The 24,084-nt window shown below is 51.0% G+C and overlaps 1 protein-coding gene across 3 annotated transcripts in view; it reads left to right on the top strand.

Annotated features, from left to right (window-relative positions):
- The first annotated feature begins 3,623 nt into the window (after positions 1 to 3,623).
- The window catches only part of C12H15orf39 (chromosome 12 C15orf39 homolog), a 36,764-nt gene continuing 16,303 nt past the window's right edge, over positions 3,624 to 24,084 (top strand). For all 3 annotated transcript variants that reach the window (XM_075006639.1, XM_075006640.1, XM_075006641.1), the window contains exons 1-2: positions 3,624 to 3,895; positions 18,992 to 22,744. In XM_075006639.1, coding sequence (XP_074862740.1) covers positions 19,051 to 22,744 — 3,694 coding nt within the window. In that variant the 5' untranslated portion in view covers positions 3,624 to 3,895; positions 18,992 to 19,050. The remainder of the gene's footprint in view (positions 3,896 to 18,991; positions 22,745 to 24,084) is intronic.

Here is a 24,084-nt window from a genome sequence, read left to right as displayed (position 1 = left end):
TATACTCTAAAAGTGTTTAGTACAGATCTGAGAAGACACAGAGCTAAAGTGGTGGTGGTGTATCTCCGCAGACTCGGTATTCTTACAAACTAAATTAATATGATTGTCTTATTATTGCTTTTGTTTATGCGCTAGCCAGGATGCTCACCCCCGAGCAAGGAAGTGAGAAGTACACTGTACAATTCAAGTCCAAGAGAACAATCCCCATTTTGAGATTGATTATAGGAACGGGGAGATACCACCCCCGTTCTTCTGCCTAGAACAGAGGTAGCCATAGGTTTAAAAAAAAAAAAAAGTATGAACTGGTCTCATTCATCTCAATGCATGACAAGCGTGAAGCTTTCTACTGGAACTGAGTTGCCAGAGCTGAAGAAGTGGGTCTCTCCCAGGAAAGCTCATCACCTCATAAATCCCTTTGTTAGTCCTTAAAGTGCTACAGGACTGCTGGTTTGTTTTACTGGCATTGGGAATGCCAAGGTGGCTAATGTCTTGACTGCTGATTATTTCAGCCTTGTTCTACGCATAGAAATTGCAGCTTCAGCTAAATCAGGTTTCCTAATCTATGCGATTAACTCCCTTAATTTAGTGTCCTAAATGTAGTAAATTGAATCAAAGCTAGTTATGCCTAAACTGCCACCTCCTATTTAAGGAAGAGCTACTGCTGGGGCTTAACTGCTACAGGTCTTCTTTTCTTCTGTGCTTTGCCCCTCTGCAGGAGTAGCACTGGTCTCCTGCAGCATCTGGGAGAGAAGGATCTAGGCAGCAGCAGGTAAAGGTGGATTCTCCCTCCCTACAGGTTATTAAGTCCCAGCTTGACAAAGTCCTGGCTGGGATGACTTAGATGAGGCTGATCCTGCTTGAAGCAGGGGGGCTGGACTGGATGACCTCCTGCGGTCCCTCCCAGCCCTAGGATTCTATGAAAGAGAAGGTATCTGGCCAGAAGGCAGCTCCCTCATTGCTGCTCCAGGCCTGTCCTAGAGGCAGCTGACTGAGCTTAAACAGGTAGGTGAAATACACTGACCCTGGGGGAATATGCTGAGGGATACCATGGCCAATGTAACATTCTCCTGTGGCCATTCACCATCTGCTCTGTGTGATGGAAAAAGCCCTACAGCTTTGCTGAATGGCAGCTGCGAGGTCTAATCCTGCCCCTAGCACTGTTTAAGTGTGGTGCTGGGCCCATCATATCACCTCTTAGTGCCTCTTTCTGTATAACTGACATCATACTTCCTGGAGTATGGGGAGGGTGAATTGTTGGCTAGCTAATGTTTGCACAGCATTTTGAAGAGGTAAGAGCTAAATATCAATGGTAAGAAATTCACTTAGGGTCTGATGCCGCATGCAGTCATGTTTTCTTGTACAAAGTGCATGGGACCAACTGCCCCATCAGGCTGGAAACAGAGCAAAGGGGTGAAGAATCCGGTTTTTAATGTCTCTTTGCAGAGTGGTGGTGGCCTGAATTCCTACCTGGTGTGAACTGCAGAACCCTTGTTCTAGCAGGTAATATTTTGCACCTCTGGGGAAAAAAAAAAAAGTTCCTGCTGGCTGCTCAGAACTTCAGAAGAACAGCCCTATATTTCATGGGTCTGGCCACTTAGATCAGCTGCAAGTCCTGGGTTTGTTTAGGGCTCTCCTAGCACATGACCAGCAGATGACCTCTCGGCTTCCAATAGGAAGTTGCACCATTAGGGGAGGACAAGATGTTATCATGAGCTGATGCAGGAAATAGCGTCACAGTGACACAGCTACTTCTTCCTACTGGCTAAAGACAAAACAAGTAGTGTCATGCCTAGGAGTGTTTAAAAATACAAATATTTCCAAGACAATAATCTTTGGCCTCCCTTTGGTTATCTCTCCTTTTATTGCTTGGCTCGGAGGGAAGAAAGGATTGTTTCGTGTCTGTGTGTGTGTGTGACTAATGGCTGCACTTATCAGCACACCCTGTGTTACACCACAACAGGAAGTCAACTTGTCCCCAGAAATCAATTTGACGGTGTTGGAGGTAGTGAAAACGTGTTTTGTTCCACTTGAGCTCTTTCCAAAATCAACAAACTCCTACATGCAGTCCTGGAACAACTGCATGTTCCGGGCAATAGATGATATGAAAGCAGTAGGCTACAGAGTTAACACCCGACTAAGACCACTTCCTGATGTTCTAGGGCCATTCCTGCATGTGCCCGGAGAGAAAGGAGCAGTTGGCTCTACCCTGAGATCCCTCTTCAATAGGGAAAAACAATCTCTCTTATGAACCTAGTCCAACTCTCACTAGCATGGAAAAGAGAATTCCTCATTTCAGAGTGTTCCTATACCTTGTCTTCTCTGGCGTCTGTTCCAGCTCACGTGTGGTTCTTCATCTGACTCCTGTCCACCCACAAACTTCCAGCTCCCGTTAGAGGGGGCTTCGAACCCGAGCTAGATGTCCCATCAGTTGTGGGTTGAAGCTCTAGTACAATTTTTTTTTTTAAGTCCTTTAACAGAGGATAAGGCATGACTAAGGCCACAACTGACTTCTAGAAACAACAAATGGAAAAAACCCATTCATGGGAGTGAAGTCAAACATAAAAAATCAGAGATTTGGCGGGGGACGTTGAGTGGTGATCCCAGAACTACCTACTGCTCCTCAAAGGTGTCTGTGGCATACCGGACGCTGCCGGCGGGAATTTGGGTGAGAGGCATGACTGAATGAGAGGACGTAAATAAGCTCTAGAGTCACTGAGGACTCTCCCACCCAGCTCCCTCCTCCTGGTACAAGGCACGGCATCTTGGCCAGGGCCAGACGGCAGTTGACAAGAAGGTCGTATGACTTTCTAGGGCCATTTGTATGGATCAGGAGACATGAGGAGAAACACAACCAGGAGCTCAGTGAGAGGTTTTGGAGGCGCTGGAAGGCAGTAACCTATCACACCCTACAGCTGCGTACCAGGATCTCGGCCCGGGACAGGAGTTAGCAGAGGTGTGCATGGTGCTAGGTATGTGCCTACGTTCAGAGCCCTGTAGAGGAGCCGCCAACTCGTATCCCCCGTGGGCTCTGGAAACAGCGCGGCGTACAGGCTGGCTTGCCAAAGGGGGTACAGGTCCTGCCGCTGGCGCTCTGGGTCGGACGCAAGGACAAGGAAGTGCATGGCGTGAAGCACACTCCTGCACCAAGGCCCTCTGGGTGGGGTTTGCAGGCAGAGCAGCTGGATGGGACGCTGGAAGACTCCCCCGCCCCAGGGTGAGTTTAGGAGCATGAGGGGTGGGTAGAGAACCCCCTCCTGCTGGGCCCCGAGGCGCAAGGCGCGGTCCTGGCCAGGCCTGGCGTGGGGCACAAGAGGGGGCATCACCCCAGAGCCCACCCGGCCTTTCAGAGGGGCGCGGAGCTCCCCCCGCCCACACCGCTGGGCTGGCGGCAGCCCGGTCCGCAGCTGCCCCCCGGGGGGCTGGGGGTGACTGCTCTAAGCCCCGCCCCTTCTCCCCATGGCCCCGCCCCCCGGGGGGTCCCGGCCAGGCTCGGCCCGCTCCCCCTCCGGCCACGTGCGGGCCCGGCCGGTCCCTCTCGGCGCGGCTCCCGCCAGCTCCTCCCTCTTCCCCACCCCTCTCCCGAGCCGCCCGCCCGCCCACTTCCTCCCCACAACGCAGCGGGCTCCGCTCCGGCCGCCGGCGGCTCCCTGCCCGCTCCGGCGCCCCGGCCTCTCCTCCCGCACCCCCGGCGGGAGCGGCGAGCCGCGGCTGCGGATGCCCGCGACGCACCGCGGGGGCTGGGACCGGGGCTCCCTGGCTCGGAGGCGGATGCGGCGCGGCTGGCAGCGCACGGCGGGCTCTGGCCGGGGGGTCCCCCCGCTGGCTCTGGACCATGCGCCTGGGGGCGGCCGGATTACCCGCGGGGAGGAACCGAGCCCGGCGCCAGCAGCCCCAGGTAAGCCCCGCTGCAGCCGCGGGCGGGGGGCAGGAGTCACCTCCCCGGGGCTCCGTCTCCCCCATTCCCCAGCGCGTCTCCCCCGAGCAAGCCCCCCGGCGTTTGGCCTGCGAGGCACCGAGAGCTCCGCTATTGCATCAGGTCCCTGCAGGCTGGGGCGGGGGGGCGGGGAGGGGGAGAGCCCGGAGAGGGAAAACGGGGGGTCTCCCGCCGGGCAGGGGACCCAGCACCGACTGTGCTGAAGCCTGGGGGGTGGATCTGCCGCGGAGAAGTCTGCTGACCCACCCGCCTTTCTGGGGATCACCCAGGCTTCGAGCTGGTTGTTTAGTCTGCTCGGTGCACTTGGGCCGGTGCCAAAAATGTGCTTGGCAGAGGGATTCTCGGATGTCTCTTGGCAAGAGATTGCTTTTTACTGACCGACAGGAGCCGTTTGTTTTGGAAAAGTCTCCCCCTCTGCCAAAAAAAAAACCAAAAAACCTGCTCTCTTCCTAAAAGCCACCTGAGCTGACTGCCCCGGGAGGGGTCCCAGCGTGTACACCTTGGAGAGAAGGGGAGCTCGCACATTGAAATGTACTGTCGATAGACTCTTCTGTCCTCTGTTAATAAGAAATACCCTCCCTGCATCAGAGCAAGAAGCAGTCAAGTAGCACTTTAAAGACTAGCAAAATAATTTATTAGGTGAGCTGTCCCACGAAAGCTCACCTAATAAATTAAAGTGCTACTTGACTGCTCTTTGTTTTGATAGTGTATAGACTAGCCTGGCTCCTTCTCTGTTGCTACTCCCTGAATCAGGTTTGTTTTCCATTCCCCTTCACTTCCATCACGCCTTAGCTGGGATAGAATGACTGGACTGAAGCCACCAGAAAAACTTTCAGCAACTGGTAATATAATCCCTTAATAAAAGGGGCTGGGTATAGGGTGCAGGGAGTTCCCCCCCCCCCCCCAGTCCCCTAATAGGTCCCCGCCCCTTGTCTGTACTGAGTTTTTGTTAATTCCCACAGATCATCTGTTTCTCGTTGGATGGTTATGGGTTTCAGGCTTCGGTTACGGCTTCTTACCCATTTATGGAGAGTTTAGGTTCCTGTGGTTTGTGTCCCGCATATATATGGTGGGCCAAATGCTGCTTTCAGCGATTCATTCAGCTCCCATTGAAATCGACAGGCATTGCAGGAACAGATCTGTGGTCAGTAAGGTTTATTTTGATGGTAACTATAGTACTCGCATCAACAAAGGGGCTTTGTGGGCAGAACTTAGGAAATACCATTTGTGTGAATGTGTGTGTGTTGTCTAAATGGCCTGGAAATATTACATGCACACGTGTGAGCTTTTGGGAAGGTTCCTGCTTCAGTTTTTCTTAATTCTGTAATAGGTCATTAGAGCGAGCACAGTCAGGCTCAAATATTTAGTGCTTTGTGACTGAGTGTCCGTCAGCTCAAACATTTGTATGTCTTGGCTTGTTAAACCTTGCATTAAACAGGTATGTTTGAACAGGTCTGTACGCAGGACATTACCTGCAAATGACAACCCTATCTTTAGAGCTGATTGCTACAAGCAATCAGATAACGCTATCTTGTTTTGGAGACCGAGGGCACCTTCTTGTTCTCTGGCCTTATTGGACCAGTTCCACACCCAGGCAGAGACAAGAAAGGAATAATTCTGGGGCTTAGAAGAAGGCTCCTATTTGCAATAGGAATGATCCCTAACCGCACCAGAGGCGCGCGCGGGGGCGAGCGCACAATTTCTTAACATCAACTCGAAACAGCGAATTTGGTTAAAGTGAAAGGTCAGCTTTGCTCTGCCTCACCATTTGAAAGCGCCAACGGCAAAGAGCTTCTTCAGGAGACTAAGCTGTGAAATGTGAGCAAGGGCTTGAACCTTCCGTAACAGCCTTCCACTGACCTCGGCGCAAGCTTGGCGTCGCGGTCAAACTCTGCTGGAGAGGTCACTGGGACGTGATCTTATTTGCAAGTCCGGAGAGTCTCTGATGACATTAAACTGGTACTGCAGCTGGACAGACAACCCCAGAATTGGAGAGAGAATTCCAGGAGCAACATGGGAAAATGTTTGTTTTAAGACAGCAAAATCTGACCCGGCGTTTGCAGGCTGCCTGTTTGAGAGGACATCAGATTTATTTTTATGTGGCAGCTGCCACCAGTCCTGTTCTCCAGAACCGTGTCCACTGTCTTGTAAAACGTGTATTTGCTGGTTATAAGTGGATCCGAGGCCTGGCAATAGGATAGGCTCAACTGTCTCCCACTTCTTTTGGCTGACGGTTCAAATCCAGCCTTGTGGCTGGCGAATGCTGCTACCATTTAGGCCAGGTCTACGCTAGGTCTTAAAGTTGATTGTAGATCTGCCATTCCAGCTACCGCCATTGTGTCGCTAGAATCAATGTATCTACGATCGACTTACCTGGCTGTAAGTGAGAGTGGTTGAGGGGGAGACCCGTTGACCTCTGTGACCCCTTGTGAGAATGAGGAGCACAGGGGGTTGACCCCGATGGTTCAGTTTCACACGTCCCCACGAGATGGAAACCCCGGGTTGATCTCCTGGATAGCGCAGATGTACCCTTAGTCATCTGTTTGTGTCCTCTCAGTTGGCAGTCCAGTGCCATTCTCACGCACTAAATGACCCTTCCAACGGTGCCTTCTCCGTGAGAGGGCTTCTTTATTTGTATGATTGGTCGGTGCTGAGCCCAGCAAGGTGCCGGCCTCAGGAGGAGCTCTGAGGAGCCTCAAAGCTTCCCTCACCCATAGAAGCTGGTTCGGTAAAAGATACGGCCTCACCCACCTTGTCTCCCTCAAACTGGAAGACCCCTCTCCCATTTTCCATCCTTTGGTGCACCCTCTCTATTTTGCTGGGGGTGGGGTGTGTGGGTGTGGGTGTGTTGGTTTTTTTTTTTTTTTTTTTCCCCTACCCCAGAATCTCGTGTTCCCATGGGCTTCCTGGAGCCCATCTGCACAGTTAGAGCATCAAAGGAGGCTCTCCGGTAGTCAGGGAAAACTGCTTATAAGGAGTCTAGAAACAGGGGAGGACCTGCCTGGGAGGGCCTGAATGAATCTATTTTAATGATAGTCCAGAGACGAGGAACGAGAACTTAATTACGATCCACCTAATCCCTCTGCCAATAACTAATAGAGAAGTGAATCAGCCCTGTGATGCAGCTGCTCTCGCTCTATGCGTACGGCTCCCAGGAGGGTAGGTGTGTTGTGCCTATGGGGCTCCTGCCCTTAGTGCTAGACAACTGGCGCGTGGATGTGAGTTTTAAAAAAAGTGGTTAGAGTTCTCTTGGCTTGTTGCTACCTGTCTCTTTTGGATTGGCCAGGAGTTGGCGATTACCTCGTCATACCACATGGGGGTAGGACCGAGAAAAGCTTACACTTGTTGTTGCGTTAGTGTGACTGCGTTGTTGGATGTCTAATCACGTGGAGGAAAGGCTGGGTGGCTGTATGGTACGGGAGCTGTGTGACAGCCCTGAAGGCTGAAATGACCGTCAGAGTTGCACTCATTCTGAGTCATCAAAACGAAAACAAAATTATGAAACCTCCCGAGCGGGTTCTGTGGCTGGGGAGGCCAGCCACGCTAAACATGTGCTGGGTGGTTTCATCTAATTCCTCTTGCCTTTGGGGGAAGGCAGCAGGGTGGGAACCTCACCAGGGCCCTCGTTAAAGCCTCGGAAATGTGCCAGATCAGGCAGATTATAATCAACAAGGTCTTATCATTCGAAGGTTTTTGTACACCCTTCCCCACTTTCTATTTCAGAGTACTGCCTCTGCCTCCCCGCCCTCCGCCCCAGCTTCTGGGAAAAACCCATCCGAGAACAGGAATCAGTCTATTTATTTAACCCTCCCACCTTTTCCCCCCAGTCATTATTTGTGAGAGGTTTCAAAATCGCTCAGCTCTGCACGTGTTGAAATTCATTCAGGCATTTCCCTTGCCCTCCCTGCTTCCCATACTGCAAAGGATGGTAGGATGAGACAATAGCCTTTGTTTTTGTAGCTTTATCTGTGCCAGGTGCTTATCAGTCTTGTAACTCTTAAGACCACAAGCTGATAAACTTTTTGTATTGAAGCAGCTGGCTTGGCTTTGTTGCTCTGCTTGTATGAGCAAGGCAGGATCTGGCTTCAAAGGCATAATCCCAGTGGAGGCAGCTGACCTACACGTGAAAAAGAGGTTTTTCCCCACCTTGAATAGTTATGTGCTCGTATATTACGTATTGTGCGTGCAAACGGCTGTCAGCAACACTTAGTGCGTGTCCAGAAATTGTAATCTATTGCTACTTGTCAAAATTCAACCACAGATTAAATATCAAATGGGCGAGTTACTTGGGGTTGGTTGTTAAATGAAAAATTTAACAAACAAAAATTTAACAAAACCAAAAACTTACCCCCTATGCTGTTTGAGAATCTGGCCCAGAGAGTCGACACCCGGCAGTGACTTGGGTTAGCAGTGACAAGGGGAATAGAAACCCTAGCCTTTTCCCTCTAGTTCTCTTAATGCTCCTCAGGAGGGAGAAACTTTGCATACAGCTCAAGCTTCAAGAATATCATTTCAAAGTGTCTTGTAATGATGAGTTTAGATACTGGTCCCACCTGACTGTTAACAATTACCAAGTGGTTAACAGCCTTAACGTAAATGTAATCAAATGGAAATACTGTGAGAACAATGTCTATAAAACCCCGTAAACTGAAACACAACCCTATTAGGAACTGGGTACGGGAAAAGTCCTTTCGGCATTTAAGTTAACAAGTTTAGTGGCAGTCATGTAGCGTTTTGCACTTAATTTATTGTGCGTTTGGAGGTTGGGTTTTTTTGCTTATACGAAGTTGCTGTACGTAGTCTGATCGCTTTTTAAAAATAGTTATTAGCAGTAGGTTTTGACAATCATCCACCCATCGGGGGACTAGGATGCAAAGAAAGAAAGAAAGATAGGTTTCCCCTTCTGTGACCATAAGTTTCTGCAAGGGTGGGTTAATCACAACAGCCAGTGTATCTTCCTTGTGATGACTACTTATCTGAGTTGGGCCCTGCCTGCTACAATTTGAGCAGCCTCGTCTGGATCGACGTCGCCAAGAAGTTGGCTACCTCGTGGCTTGGAGGTGGGGTGAGGGTCTTGAGTTCACGAAGTCGAACTGCGTTGTTGCTGCTGTCGTGATTGCAGCTTGCTTGTATAATTTCATTTTTTTTTTTCTTTTTAATGAAAGTTTGGCATTTGGAGAAGTCTGGAATGGAGGAAAAACCCACAGGAGGGCCCTAAAACCTTAGGGTCCACTCTCTCTGTTCTTCACCTAAGTTTTCCAGGAGGTGCATCGTGACCGTGTGAAAACTGCAAAGGAAAAATAAAATGGAATCTCAGCTACAGAATTCGCTCCATAGTGGTCACTTTAGATGGATTTCAACATAAACTGTACTTGAAACCCACACCCAAACGCGCTCTGCTGAGCGTCTGGTTGGGCCTTATGCTCTTAGCGAGAGAGGGAATAGAACAGCAATGCTGCCTGCCAGTAAATCCCCATCTTTTGTATTCTTCTGTCTTCACTAGCGATGGGTGAAAATAGCTTCCCATCCCTACCCCTGAACCTGGAAACTCCGACAGAACACATTCAGATCGGCTCTGCCTGTTGGCATCCAATACTCCCCGAGTCAGAAAAGCTGCTTTTGCCAGGTTGGCTGCACATACAGATCAGCTTGCTAAACCACGAAGCAGTGATTTGAGGGGCATCGCCAGGTTCTAATTCCAGCTCTGTCTGGAACCTCCGTTGTGACTTAAGGTCACTGGCTTCTTATTTCTCAATGACTGTTTCTCCATCTGCACACGAGACCTGTTAACAAGGGTGTTGTGAAGCTGAGTTGGGTGTTGGTAAGGACCTTGCAGATCCTCTGATAAGAATGCAACATGTGTTTATCTAACTGCCATCTGTCTTTATCAGCGTCTCCTCTTGCTGGCTGGAGAAGGAGGGAATGGGGGTGTGGAAGGAACAGCAGATCGTCTGGCAGTCTGGTATTCTTTCGTTGAGGACTTTAGCACTATAAACAGCCAGCATCATTCAGGTGCTTTTTTATTAAAGGAGGTTAAAGATAACTTGACAAGAAGCCTCCTGCCTACGTTGACTCGCCCAATTCCCAAACACCGGCTTCCAGTGAGACACCTGGGAGACAGAGGTGAACAAACCAGTGGAAGCAGGAAGGGCGTGTGACTGTCTGGCTGCCAAATTCACTTTGTTGCTGTACCCGGGAACTAAAAGTTGAACCTTTCTCATTCGCAGCTCACATCTGGCAACATCCGTAATCCAGCAGGATTGGAGTTAGCCGGACAGCCCCTTATCCTGGGTGTGGCCTAGTTTCCTGTGGTCCCATAAAATTTGTCTCCAGCCACCAGTTCTGGCTCTGTGTTCTGTGCTGTAGTTTTCCCCCTCAATGTCTTCTCAGAGCCCAGTAACCTGCAGAAGCGTTGGTAATGTGCTAGACAATATTGGCCTCTTGTCATCTGGCAAACTGTCTCATCGGGCACCGGTCAGGCCCTGAGGGTGCCGGAGGAGAGAGGTTCAACCTGTACGTGAAGGCCGGAGCAGGAATCTGGGTGCTGTGTAAATGCCAGCCTGGGAGGCCTGAGATGACTGTAACCTGGGTGTCCCAGGCGCCTTCTTTGTGCGTGTAAATTGACGAACTTGTTGTTTTGTTATTGGGATGTCACCAGTCCCTGTGAGTGGATCCATGGCTGGATCTCAAGTTCTTCTGAGCTGGGTGGGTCTGGGCTGAGCCCTGTCCGTATTCGTAGCTGGGTGCCTATGAGGGCAGCCCCGGGCTCAGGCCTCTTGTCTGACCCCTTGGGAGTTGGGATTGACAGTGGACCCTTGTACTCCTCATCCTCACGAGGAGTAAGGGAGGTCGGCTTCTCTCATCAACCTCCCCCCTCTGTGGGGATGGCCTGATAAGTTGATGGCGGGTGTGTTGATTGCAGCTGGAATTGCGTCTCTACGACCTACTTTGATGTCTACTGTAGGCCTGGCCTGAGACCTCCTGAGCGTCCCACACTGCTTCAGCTAAGCTGTGGGCTCTTGGGGCTTCTCAGCCGATCCTGCAGGTACAAGGGGGTGGGGACCGGGAGCGTAGCAAAGGCATTTCTTGGCTACAATATTCTTGCCTGTAGAAACACTCAGAAGCTCCAGCTCTCTGGAAAGGACAAAGCTGCCGAGCTGCCCACTCCCCACACCTGCTCTCCCCTGCCGTGACTCTCCCGTTCGGCCGTGTTTCAGGCTGGGCAGAGCCTGGGGTTGCTCAGCTTGTGTTTGCCGAAAACTGGCCCTGCCCCAGCTCCGTCTCTTCCCGTCGCTGGAGGCTCGTTGCTCTGCTCCATCTGCCCAGCTTGGCTCCCTTGGCTCCAGGGCTGGGACAGGAGCCTGCAGTCAGAAGCGGCTCCGGCTGAGCAGGATCTCGTGCGGGTAGGTGACCAGGTGCCTCCCTCCTGCCTACAGCAACCAGACATTTGGTGTCTGCTCAGTCCCCTTTTCATCCACTCCTTTTTGCTTTGAAACCCAACAACCCTCGATCTGCCCTGCTCCCGTGGGACTAACTCCCTGTGCCCATCGCAGAGAGACCTGCTCCCAAGTACAGCCGGTTCCTCTGGCCCCCTGGAAAACTCTACATGCCTCCCCCTCCGGTCATTCTCACCCCACCTTCCAGGCCTCTGTGCAGAACATCTGTTGTTGCTGTGGGGCAGCGGACCAGCCAATCCAAGTCAGCAGCTCCAAGCTTTTGAGGGCCGCTGTCTGGAACCGCAGTACAACTGGCTGCCGAGGGCAAGTTTAAGCTTGTGCCTCCTGCTCAACACAAGGGCCGGGGACTAACATTCTTCCCCTGAGGAAGTGGGCGCTGAGCTCAGCTTGTGAGGGAAAGGACGAAGCCGAGCTCATGCTGTGGCAGTTCCTGCTGGCTTCCTACGAGAGTGGGGATTTCTCACCCGGTCCCCTCACCTCAGCACCTCTCTGGGGAGCAGGGAGAGGGGGCGTGCGGTGCGGTCGTGTGCAGCAGAAGAGTGCACAGTCAGCTGCCTCTCAGTGAGGCAACAGGCTACACGAGTTGCTGACTTCGGTGGCGTAACCCCAGAGACGACTCTGCCCCCAGTGGAATCCCACCACCCAGTTTGCCTCAGGGCACGTGGAATCCGCGTGGTTCTAAAGCTCTGTATGTCCATGGCAGCATGGTTTATTCCAGTTCTGCATGGCCCGAAATAAGCCAACTGGTGGTTTTCCAGGAAGACATAGGGGACCTAGGGACTGTGGTGGATGAAAGGCTGGATCTGAGTCAGCAGTGTGCCCTTGTAGCCAAGAAGGCCAGTGGCATATTAGGATGCATTAGGAGGAGCATTTCCAGCAGATCTAGCGAAGTGGTTGTTCCCCTCTGTTCGGCAGTGGTGAGACCACATCTGGAGCATTGTGTCCAGTTTTGGGCCCCCCAGTATAGAAAGGATGTGGATGTGCCAGAGCAGGTTGAGCGGAGGGCAACAAAAATGATTTAAGGGGCTGGAGCTCATGACCTGTGAGGAGAGGCTGAGGGATTCGGGCTTGTTTAGTTTACAGAAGAGAAGACTGAGGAGTGATTTAATAGCAGCCTTCAGCTTCCTGCAGGGGGGCTCTAAAAGGGATGGAGGGACACTTGTTCTCAGTAGTGACGGCTAGCAGGATAAGAGGCAATGGTCTGAAGTTACCGAATGAGAGGAGTAGGTTGGATATGAGGAAAAACTACTTCACCAGGAGGGTGTTGAAGCATTGGAATGTGTTACCTAGAGAGGTGGTGGAATCTCCATCCTTAAAGGTTTTTAAGTTCCAGCTTGACATAGTCATGGCTGGGGTGACTTAGTTGGGGTTGATCCTGCTTTGGGCAGGGGGCTGGACTCAATGACCTCTTGAGGTCCCTTCCAACTCTGTGATTCCATGGTTCTTTTGCTCCTGTAACTGAGCCCAATAAATTGTTTGGCTGAAGTGGATCTTCCTGGAAGGGCAGCTGGTCTTCATCTGCAGACCTCAAGATAAGAAGAGCTAATGATTGTTATTGATAGCTTGTTCCAGTGGATGTAAGGGAGTGCGGGGGGGGGGGGGGGGGCTTGATTCTCTCATGTGAGGGGGGGAGGGCAATAAATGGGGAGTCCTCCCCCTGCTTTCCCCTGCAATTCTGAATATGTGCAGTGGCTAGAGAGAATAGTTTTCCCTCCAGAAAAAGGAAAAGTTGCTGAAATTTAACAGTTGGGGAGAAACCAATTGGAGAGGATCTGATATAAACTGTCACCCACCAAACTCCTATTGTAAATATAACATTTTATAATTGGGGAAAACCATCTAGACTTTTGGGCTGAGAACTAAGATATCTCAGAGGGCTTACAGGGCAAGTAAGGCAGCTGGGTACAGGAGGAGGGCGATGTTACTCCAACTTGGCTAAGCAATTCAGATTCAGAATTAATCTTCTCAGGGCATGCGTAGAGAAACCATCTTCTTCTTCCTAAATCTCCAATTGGAAGAATTGCGTCTTACCCAATGACAGCTCATGACCTCCTATATTTGTTTGTTTTTAAGGTGCTCCAGGAATGCTTGTTGTTTGTGAAGAGACAGACAAACACAGCCACTCCTCTAAGACAAAGTCTCCACAATTATCGTGACTTTGGTTGGGATATGGCAAAGAAACAGCCTTTTCTCACTTACTTCCAGTGCAGACGGAGGCTATCTGTCAACAGAAGTTATTGAAACAAAAAAGCAGTCCAGTAGCACTTTAAAGACTAACAAAATAATTTATTAGGTGATGAGCTTTTGTGGGACAGACCCACTTCTTCAGACCATAGCCAGACCAGAACAGACTCCATATTTAAGGCACAGAGAACCAAAAACAGTAATAAAGGTGGACAAATCAGAAAAAAAATTATCAGGGTGAGCAAATCAGAGAGTAGAGGGGCAGAAGGGGGGAGTCAAGAATTAGATTAAGCCAAGTATGCAAACGAGTCCCTGTGCTTCCGACAAAACTCCTATCAAAGGATTATGGCCAAACTGCAAAGCAGATCCAGAGAGTAGCCAGGCTGCCTGGCCACTCTCTCGACAAAACCGCCGACCAGAAGCACAGCAGACAGGGCTGCCTGGTGTCCCAGAAGTTCTAGCTGTTGATAGAAGGCGCCCCGGAACTTCTAGGCTGGCTTTCTGTCGAGAGAGGCATTCTGACTCCATGGCAGAGAGGCCAAATGTTGTTGACAAAAGTGCTGCATTCTGCCGAGGTACTGTCAACAGAACGCCTTGGGAATGTGGATGCTCCCCCCCCCCCCCCCCCCGCTACCCTTTGGCTTTTTGTCAAAAAAAAAAAAAAAAAAAAAGTTTTGTCAATAAAACTGTCTAGTGTAGACATGGCCTTAGATGGGAGAGTCCTTTGTGGTGCTGAAAATTGAATAATGCTCTGGGAGAAGAGGAAAGGAGAAGATGCAAGAATCAGGGTGAAATTTTCTGGTGTCAGTTATGTAGGCGTTAGATTACAATGGCCCCTTATAATGTTTGCTTTTTTAAAACCATGAATAAAAAGAGGTTGTAAAGTGTGATTTTTTTTTTTAAGCAAAATCTGTTGTGCCTCTTATTAAATCATGGGAATCTTGACCTGACACACGAATTTCTTTTTAAACCCTTTGCCACTTTTCCTTTAAGCACTGCATGAGTTTGCCTGCACAGGAAAGTTAAGAGGAGCTTTTCTGTAATAGCTCCGTCCGTGGCTGCTCTGTGCTAAAGTAGGAATAACTTTGTTTTGGAATAATTACTCCCTTCCTACGCAGAGTAAGTATTGGAGATAGAATTGCTTTTATTCTGGAATAAGCACATCCACAGGGGCGTGTTGGGCCAGAATAGCCGTGCTGGGCAAATTTTCCCTGTGTTGACGTTTTATTTTATCCCCTCTTTCTCCCTGATTTCTCTCCCAGTCACGTTCTCTGTCCGCACGAGAACCTGCCCAGGAAAAAAAACGGTCCCAGATAATAAACAGAGAAATTCATTAGAACGGTCTCAGGTGATGGCTTTGGCATTTCCAGGTGTTCTGAAACGAGTACTGTGGTGCTCGAGCGCCCTCTGCTGGCATGCTGACGTGCTGTAACAACTGAAGACACTGAGCGACAGGAAAAAAGGCTGATAACCCTGAAATATGGATAATAAGAGCACGTGATTTAAAAACAAACTACTGCCCGCACCGATAATATAAGGCAGTGGTTCCCAAACTTTTCGGCATCACGCCCCTCTTTTGATTTTTGAGAAACCCTCAAGCCCTGCCCACCTCTTCTGTACCATCATGCAAGCCCCCTTTGAGCAAAACATTCAATTCGTAATTTAAAATAAACACAAAAACTTGATATAAAAATGTTATTTAAAATGAAAAATAAGCACAAATAGTTTTTCTTGGCCTTTGTGGGTGCCTGGTGCAGCCCCGGTTGGCCTAGTGCCTGAGCCCCATGCCAGCTGCCTGCCCGCCCGCCTCAAACCCTCACTGCCGGAACCGCCTGCCCAAGCCCCGCGCTGCTCAGGCCAGCTGCTAGCTCGAGCCCCATATTGCTGGGCAGCGGAGTTCAAAACGGTGAGCAGAGTGGTCATTGTGGGTTATGTCCTGAAGGACAGCTAAGGTGATGGAATGACGGCAGCATCCACACTCGTGCTCATGACCAGCATCTGATGAAGTGAGTCTTTGCTCACGAAAGCTCATGCTCGAAACTTTTCTGTTAGTCTGTAAGGTGCCACAGGACCCTTCGTTGCTGTTACTCATGCTCTGTGGATCTAACTTTGCCACAAAGAGCTCTGTGCATCTCGTCAAGGCGGTTCTATTTTGTTGGCAGAAACAGGAGAGTTTTGTCGGCAGGAGGAGCATTGCTACGTGCACATGGCCCCCGTTTTGTTGACAAAAGCTGCCTTTTCGTATAACATTTTGGCTGCATCTACCCTTGGCCAAAATTTCGAAAGGGACATGCTAATGGCGAACTCGGAGAATATGAATGAGGCCCTGAAATGAATATTCAGTTCCTCATTAGCATGCTGCCAGCCGCTAGTAGGAATAAGCTGATGGGAATAAGGGGATTTCAGTGTCTGTGGTGCCCTTTCAAAAAGGGCCCCGTGTAGACGAGCCATACGCGATTAAAATGTGGCCAGCGGCATGCTAATGAGGCGCTGAATATTCATTTGTGCCTCATTAGTATTCTCCAATTTGGCCATTAGCATGGCCCTTTCCAAATTTTGGCCAAGTGTAGATGCAGCCTTTATATCGTTAAAAGAAATGGCTTGACTATTTACACACACACACACCCCCAACTTCAGAATGTATCGTGTCCGAGCCATCAGACACGGCCATTGCGTGTTTGGATTTAGTAAGTGGTGGTGGTAGATAACTCTGCTGAAGTTTAAGACGGTTTATTTAAGATTTAATACGATTGATCTGGAATACCGCACTATTCAGGCTACAGAAGAAGAACATATATATACGTCTTACCAATGTGAGAGTGGAGAAGTTTGCAGCTCTTTGCTTCCAGTTAGCAACCCAAGGTTCAATCTTTAGTGGTTTAACACAAAGAGAATCCCTCTAATTCTTTCCCACAATGGCACCTGCTTTGCTTTTTCTCTTCAGTATCTCATTTAACCTCGTTACCAGATGTAATTTCTCTTATGACATCTCAGTTTACGGGATCGGTAAGCTAAAGGACTTTCTGATCCACTGCTTGTCGTTAACAGCTGTGTAACAGGCATTTTCTAACGAGTTAAAATGTCTTTCAACGGGTCTTGTGTTCATAAATAACAGAAAACATTGGCAATATGAAATACATCTTGTCAATCAGAGACCTTAAAATGGCTAATAAGTCAAGCCGTACTCAATTTGTGATACGTTGGCTCCCACCACATTAGGCTTCTACTGCAATTTGAATTTTAATTAGCTTAATTTGCATAGTCTAGGGCTATGTCTACTCTAGCGCGAAACTTCGAAATGGCCATACTAGGGGATTTTGAAGTTGCTGGGGTCCTTTCGAAAAGGAGCCATGTCAATTTCGAAGTGCCGTGGCTGCCAGCATTCTCATGAGGTGCTGAATATGTATTTCGGGGCTTCATTAGCAAACGTCGAAATGGCCATTTCGAAGTTTTCCACTGGTGTAGACACAGCCTAGGCGTTCCATATGCTTTAAGGGCATCAAACGTTTTCCCACTGCCCTGTTAGCGCAGTAGCACCTCATTTATTCAAGCTGAGAGTGGCTGGGGCTCAGGCTGTCAGTTTCAGCAAAATATTTTTGGATAACCGCACAAACAAAAAAATCCTTCCCAGCCATAACACAATACTTACCTTGTTCCAGCGAGTTTTGTCTTTAACAAATCGGCCTGCTCTGACTCTTCCAAGCTACTGCAGTTAATAAAGGTCTGTTATTACTTTTCCGTGATTTTTCCATGTCTAGTCTGCAACTCAGCTGTAATTATTTCATCCTTCCCACAATTCAGGTAGGGCCCTAATGGGGTTATTGATGGTAGTGCTTAAAATTATGTTCATTAGGGCTCACTTCTGTAGTACCAATATCCTTTGGAGTGCCAGAGGCTGCTTCCTAGACATCTAACCTAGAACAAATGAGTTCAAAGATTATACACAGTTCATTATGAATACATGCCTTTCCTTCATTCTGGCACCCACCAAGGCTGTGTCTAGGGCAGCTCTGAAGTCCCTTTACCCCTCAACTTCAAAGTCCTGGCGGGTGAGCCACGGCTAGACACGAGCTGGTACTTCGAAGTTTTAAACTTCGAACTTGCTGCTGGGGGGGAATTTGCTTAATGACGTGTTGCGTATGCAGCGCAGCGCTTCATTAGTAAACTCCCAACACCCTACTTACCATCCGCTCTTCAAAGGAGGGTGGTGGTGTAGCCAAGACGTAAGTTTATTTGTCAGCTGAATAGGTACACGGACTAAATTACATAAATGCATGCGATAAAAAGGATTGTGGTTAACATATAAAAGAATTGTAGTGGATGCTAAAACCCCTAACACTGCCAAGCCTCACTAATTTTTCAAGGGTTTTATGGTATTTGATGTTTGCTCATAAAGCCCTAGTTTTTGGAGTCGTGGGATTCCATGAAAATCTCAGTTTCTCGTTCAGGGTATAGTCTTTAGAGGTTTCGAGAAGAGCACAAAAATGTGATTCCTAAGGACTTAAAAAGTTGAAGGCAAATGAACTTGAAATGTATTATTTCAGTATGCCACGGAGCCAGTTTGGCGCATTATTTTTTGAATGCGTGGGATTGGCGGTATCGCTAGCATGAAAAATTTGACTAGCATTTAACAAAGGCTTGCGTGACGAAATCTGCGGCTTCCGTACTGATTGCAAAATCATCTTCCCAGATGAAGGTCATAACTGGTGAATAGTTCTGGATTTTGTTGTGCCATCATCTGCACACAGAAGCTTTGAACATGGTATGTGAAGGTCATACAAAACTATTGCCTAAATTGAGAGAGAGGTACAGCAGAGTCAGTTAAGCTCTCAAATGGAACCCGCAAGGAAAACACACAAGAGGAAGGCCTTGAGCAAAGTGGCAAAGATCTACTGAGACTGAAGGACAATGGCTGGAGCACTCCTGGAGCCAGCTAGAAGTTTTGTCCTGAGGCAGAGTGACGTGGAAGAGGTTTGTAGGTGACCTCTGCTCCACCTGGAGTACAAGGGTTTAAAGAAAGAAGAAGATAGCAGTTCCTCCAGCCAATAAGCAAAAACAGACCAGTCAAAAGCAACGTCCACGGTATTTGAGACACTGGGATTATGCTACAGTGCTCTTGCAATGCTGATAGTTAGAAACACAAAGGATTTCAGTTGAATTATCCCCAGAATAATGCAACTCTCCTTGGTGTTAGAATGTCTCCCTCTGGGAAAACCCTTGGCTACATCTCTCCTTGGGGAGATACTCAGTGCATGTCTTATGAAGCTAGCCTTCTGCCCCCATGTCGCACCCTTGGTTCCCCTAGTTGTCGCCAGTGAGAAGTCCCATGGCGAGACTTTTTGCCTGGCAAGTTCCTGTGTGAGGCTTGGGAGATTTTGATGTTTTAATGACCGTTTTCCTTTCTCTTCTCTTCCAGGCGAGTCCGGGTGAATCTCCTATTGGCAATCCAGGACGCGAGCTGGAGAGGGACTTATAATGGCCGGGAAACGACACTTGGAAGACTTGGATCCTCTGATGTACAGCAAGATACCTCGGCTGGAGACAGAGCCAAACTGTGGCCTCCCCAGTGACTTGTGTAAATCCCGCCCCTTGCCTGGTAATGGTTCTGAAAACCATTTCAGCTACAAGGGAACCTACTTTGCTTACCCCCTGCAAAGCTCTGAAGGGAATGAGTCTCTGTCCCAGTGGAGCCCAGCTGCACCTTACCTGCAATACTCAGGTAGTGCTGGCAGCCAGCACTTGAGGACAGATGGTGCCCTGATGAACTGCCTGCTCTATGGCCGAGAAGCTGAGAACATGGGGGTAAGACTACGGTGCTCTGGGGCCGACGAGGGGAAGGACAGCATGCTCCGGGACATGCTGATTGTTCAGGACAAGTGGGCCAACCATCTGCAGCAGGTTCAGGGCCGTGTTTTCCCAGTGCAGAAACCCGTGCTCGTAAACCAAGCAGTGGCTCCGGCGCCTACGGGCTGTGCCACCTTGGCAGTGCCCAAGCCAGTTTACAGAAGCCCCCTTTGCTATGTGAACCCCGGGGCTTCTGTCTCCTTACCGACGCAGGTGGAGAGCATGCGGAAGAGGCCGGTGGATATGGAATGGACTGCACCAACCCCGTTATCCTCAGGGCACCATATCCACCCAAAAGACCAGCACTATGGGACCGCTGTACCCAAGAGAGCCCATCATCCTGGTCCCAGGTTCCTGCAGTTACACCCAGGCACGGGGGCTCCTGCTAAAGAGAAGGTGGCAGCCTCTGGAGGCTATCCACCATATCATGCCACACTGGAGAAATACAGAGCACATCAAAGCACCTCCTTTCTTGACGCCAACTATTCTGCCACGTACAACCCCCAGAAAATGGTCACCGACGTCCCCGGCAGCAGCTTAGCCCAACATCCATGGCCTAAGCTTCAGCCTTCCGTCGCCAGCCCCCTGACACATTCCCAAGCTGCAGCCTATCAGGACAGATCTCCGCCTTGCTACTCAGTGTCTCACTACCCGCTGACCTCCCACAAGCAGACGCTGCTTTGTCAGGAGGCCCCTCGGGCTGAGGAACCAAGCGGTGCTCTGCTGATTCTGCCAACGGCAGGTGGCTACAAAGGAACCCACTTTGCCGGAAGTGGGGAACCTCGGCCCTTTCCTGGCACTTACCTGAGGCACCATTCCCCTCGGGGCTACTGTGCCAGCCCTCTGGAGACCTACGTGTATAACCCATCTGGCCCAATTCCGGGGGCTTCTCCAACTCCAAAGCCCGGTGCTCCTTCGAGACAGCCGGAGCACCTGCAGAATTCCAGCTGCAAAGTGGACTACCTGCAGCAGAACCCCGGTTTTCTTTTTGCCCCTTCAGACGTGGCCCTGCACAACGCCTCCTTAGCCAGGATGGAGGCTGGTCGCGAGCAGCACGTTGAGAGCCAAGTGCGTCCCTCTCACGGGACCCAGCCGGTATGGGAGAGCCCCAGAGGCCAACTGGTTGGCAGCCAGCACAGTGCTTTCCAGCCCGTGGGCGCTCTAGATAGGCTCACAGACACGCTCCCTAAAGGAGAGCCAGGGTCTGGGTTGGGCCTCTGTCAGACAGAACCACCCAGCCTGCCTGGACGGGAACAGTCCCCCTTGGCGAGAAGGTCCGGTTTGTCCACGAAGGAGCCTAAGCACAGGAACACGGCGATTCACGAAGCTCAGGGAGGAGCTCCTGTTGTCGTTACTGATCGTCCCATTCTGTACCACCACCGAAGAAAAGAAGAAGCCTCCAAAGTCGAAGACGGGCTTGTCCCCTCACCCCAGATCATCTCGTCTGAAGAGAGACGGAAAAGCCTGAGTGATTCGGCGTCTTCTCCTCCGGCCTCTCCACCCATGCCAGTTATCAACAATGTCTTCAGCCTGGCGCCTTACCGAGACTACATAGAAGGCTCCAAAGAGCCGGCGGGGAGTGCCTTCTCCAAGAGTCCCCAAGAGAGAGAGTCCCCCCTCGGAAACGGCCAGGGAAGGGGAGGCTGTCGGGCAGTCTCGGAGCCACCTTCTGCCCAGGATTCCACAGAGAGGCCTCCTGAGAAAGAAGAAACCCCGACCCTAAAAGCGGAGAAGGGGATGGGTGAGAATCTCCGTGCGGTACAGCGGGAGGGAAACCGTTACAACCAGCCCTGTGAGCGCTACCAGCCAAGGAGTCTGCCCGACGGCCTGCCAGCGAGAAACGAGCCACAGAAGGGCAGCGCCAGCTCTCCAGCTGCCGCCGGGAACAGGGGACTTGCCCAGGATGATGTGGCGCTCGACCTCAGCTTGAGAAAGGAGCTAGCAAAGGCCAGTGACTGTCTGAGCCCAGCCGGACACACTGGGGCGTCTTCTAAAGGAGAAAGCGGAGTGGAGGCGGTGAAAGAGGGACCGCTCGTAAAGCAGAGGGTGCTGGAGCGTTCCAAGGGCCAGGCCTCACCTTTGCCCAGGAAAAATAGCTCTGGGGACAAGAGCAACTTCCAGAGCTCGGCAGCTTTCATGTTCAAAAAATTCAAAATCTTGAAATCCGTCCCCCCATGCGCAGTGCCTCCGGCTCAGGCCAACGGCCCCCCCTCAGCCATGCTGGGGACTCCAGCAGCAGCCCAGGCCAACAGCCCCCTGCCAGCGACATTGGGCTCCCCGGCAGTGATGCAGGCCAACACCCCCCCAGCAACGACACAGAACAGCCAGGCGGCCAGCAGCCTTCCGGCAGTGCCGCAGGGCTCCCCAGGAGCAGAGCGGGCTGACAGCCCTGCCACAACGAAACAGGGCCCCTCGGTGGCCACCCAGGCCAATGGCTTCCTGACAACCACCCAGGCCCTCCCGGCAACCACCCAGGCCAGTAGTCCTCTGGCGGCGATGCAGGCCGCTCCGGTGGTCACCCAGACCAACAGCTTCTTGGCAGTGACGCAGGGCTCCCCAGCGGTCACCCAGGTCAACAGCCCCCCAACAGCCGCACAGGCCAACGCCCAACCCTTGCAGATGACGTGCCTTTATCTGAAACTGCCTGACATTTCAAAGTCCCTGCCCCCCAGCGCCCCAGAAGCCTCCCCAGCACTGGGGGAGGCCAACGTCTCGCTGCCCAGCAATGGGGAATCCCCTGCCCAGCAGACGTCCTCGGCACAATATTTCACGGCGTTGCACGTGACTCTCTGCAACAGGATTTCCTATTTTGTCTCCGGAACGTCTCTGGAGCTTCTCAAGCAGTGGCTGAGGAGGGTGGAGCTGGACGAGGAGCAGAAAGAGAGCTCGAAATCGGCTCTCAAACCCAAGAATGGTTCCCGGATTCTGGAAGCCCTGAGGCCCTCCAGGGGCAAGGAGATCTGGCTGGGCTTCAAAGATATCAGCGTGCTCCTCAGCAAGCTGCTGTCTCAGCTGGAGACCTTCATGTTCACTCGCAAGTGCCCCTTCCCGCACGTGGTTCGAGCCGGAGCCATCTTCATCCCCATTCATGTGGTGAAGGAGAAGCTGTTCCCCAAGCTGTCCGGGGCATCTGTGGACCACGTTCTGCAGGAGCACAAGGTGGAGCTGCGCCCCACCACGCTGTCGGAGGAGAAGCTTCTGAGAGACCTGGAGCTTAAGAGTTGTACTTCCAGGATGCTGAAACTGCTGGCCCTGAAACAGCTGCCGGACATCTACCCGGACCTTCTGAATCTCCACTGGCACGGCTGTGTCAAGCAACAGCTCGGTAAGTAGTGCCAAATCTCCGGGAACCCTTTCCCACCCCTGGGTTGTTCTACAACTGGGACGTTTCCCTATGCTAGTAGCTCTCCAGGAGAGCGGCCAGCAGCACGTGTCCACTCACGGGCATCTTATTGTGTAGCTGAAGGTCTGATGCACTAAACCAACACTGATCCTGCCTCTCCTGCCTTCCCTTTCCCGTCACTGCTAATTAGTTGCCTAAGGTCAACCACCACAGCTCCTTTCCCAGCAGCCTGCCTCCCTCTCCGCTGACTCCAGTGCCGTGGTGTCACCGGCCGGCGTTTGCAACATAACACGTTCCCACGGAAAGGTTTGATCTTGCAGTTTCTGAATTGCAAAACCTCCCGCTTGCCTCTGTTCTCCTGCATCCGCACTGGATGCCTTGGGCGAGTTTCTGCCCGTGCAGAGAGAAGTTGGAACTGTGAGAGGAGAAAAAAGAAAATGCAACTTCCGGGGGGAGAGGCGAGGCTCATTAGAGCAGCCCGCCTCAACGTAGCGGTGGCTCCGAAATGCCTCGGGTTTCCAGAATGGCGAGTGATCTCACGGGCTGCCGTTCGGTGGTGCCTAACTTGGTGCACCATCAAGGAGTTTGACCTTTAGAAGGCACTTTCTGAAAATCGGGTCTCGCCGTCGCTACTCACAAACAAACAGCTCCCAGAGTCACTAATCGTACTTGGGAGCTTGCACCCGTCATTCAGTGTTCCCTGTGTTGGCTTGCAGAATCACTAGGTATACACGGTGCTGTAAAGATCCGGCTCCTGGAGGCCTCCCAGATGCTAACGCAAGGGCGAATTGCATAACTTTTTGGCACCGGGCTCTTGTGGCCTAGCCTGCTGGCAGGGGTGAAACTCTCACTGGGGGGAAATTCATAACGGGCATCAGGAAGCGATTTGTTCTGTACCGAGCCCCGCCCCCGCCCCACCCCAGGTTGCAGTGTTCCATTGTACACGGTGGGATGCGCTAGGCTGTGTAGCGAGGAGTGGCTAGTTTTAATCCCATTCCATGTTCCTTATGGAGCTTGCAGAGGTGGGATAATTACTGGCAGCTGTTGGCACGAGTTAGTAAGCATTGTAACGAGCAGCAAATGGAGAGACACTTGAGATGCACCGTTTCTTAAAAGTTCTCAGCTCCCCAAAACATTGACGGATGGGAAGCAGCTTTCATTGTTCCCTTTGCACGTGTGTGTCTGTTTTATCTATTTCTGTAAGGCCCTGTCTAAGCCCACTTCCAACCCTACTGTGGAGGGAAGTGAAAAAACTCCAACTCGGAGTTTTTTTTAGAGTTTTGAAAGCTAAGAACCTTTGAATTGCATGAGAGGCAATCACA

The sequence above is a fragment of the Carettochelys insculpta genome, chromosome 12 (genome assembly GCF_033958435.1).
Source record: "Carettochelys insculpta isolate YL-2023 chromosome 12, ASM3395843v1, whole genome shotgun sequence".
Taxonomy (NCBI): Eukaryota; Metazoa; Chordata; order Testudines; family Carettochelyidae; genus Carettochelys; species Carettochelys insculpta.
The sequence above is the reverse complement of the archived record's forward strand: the minus strand, read 5'-3'. Positions and strand labels throughout refer to the sequence as shown.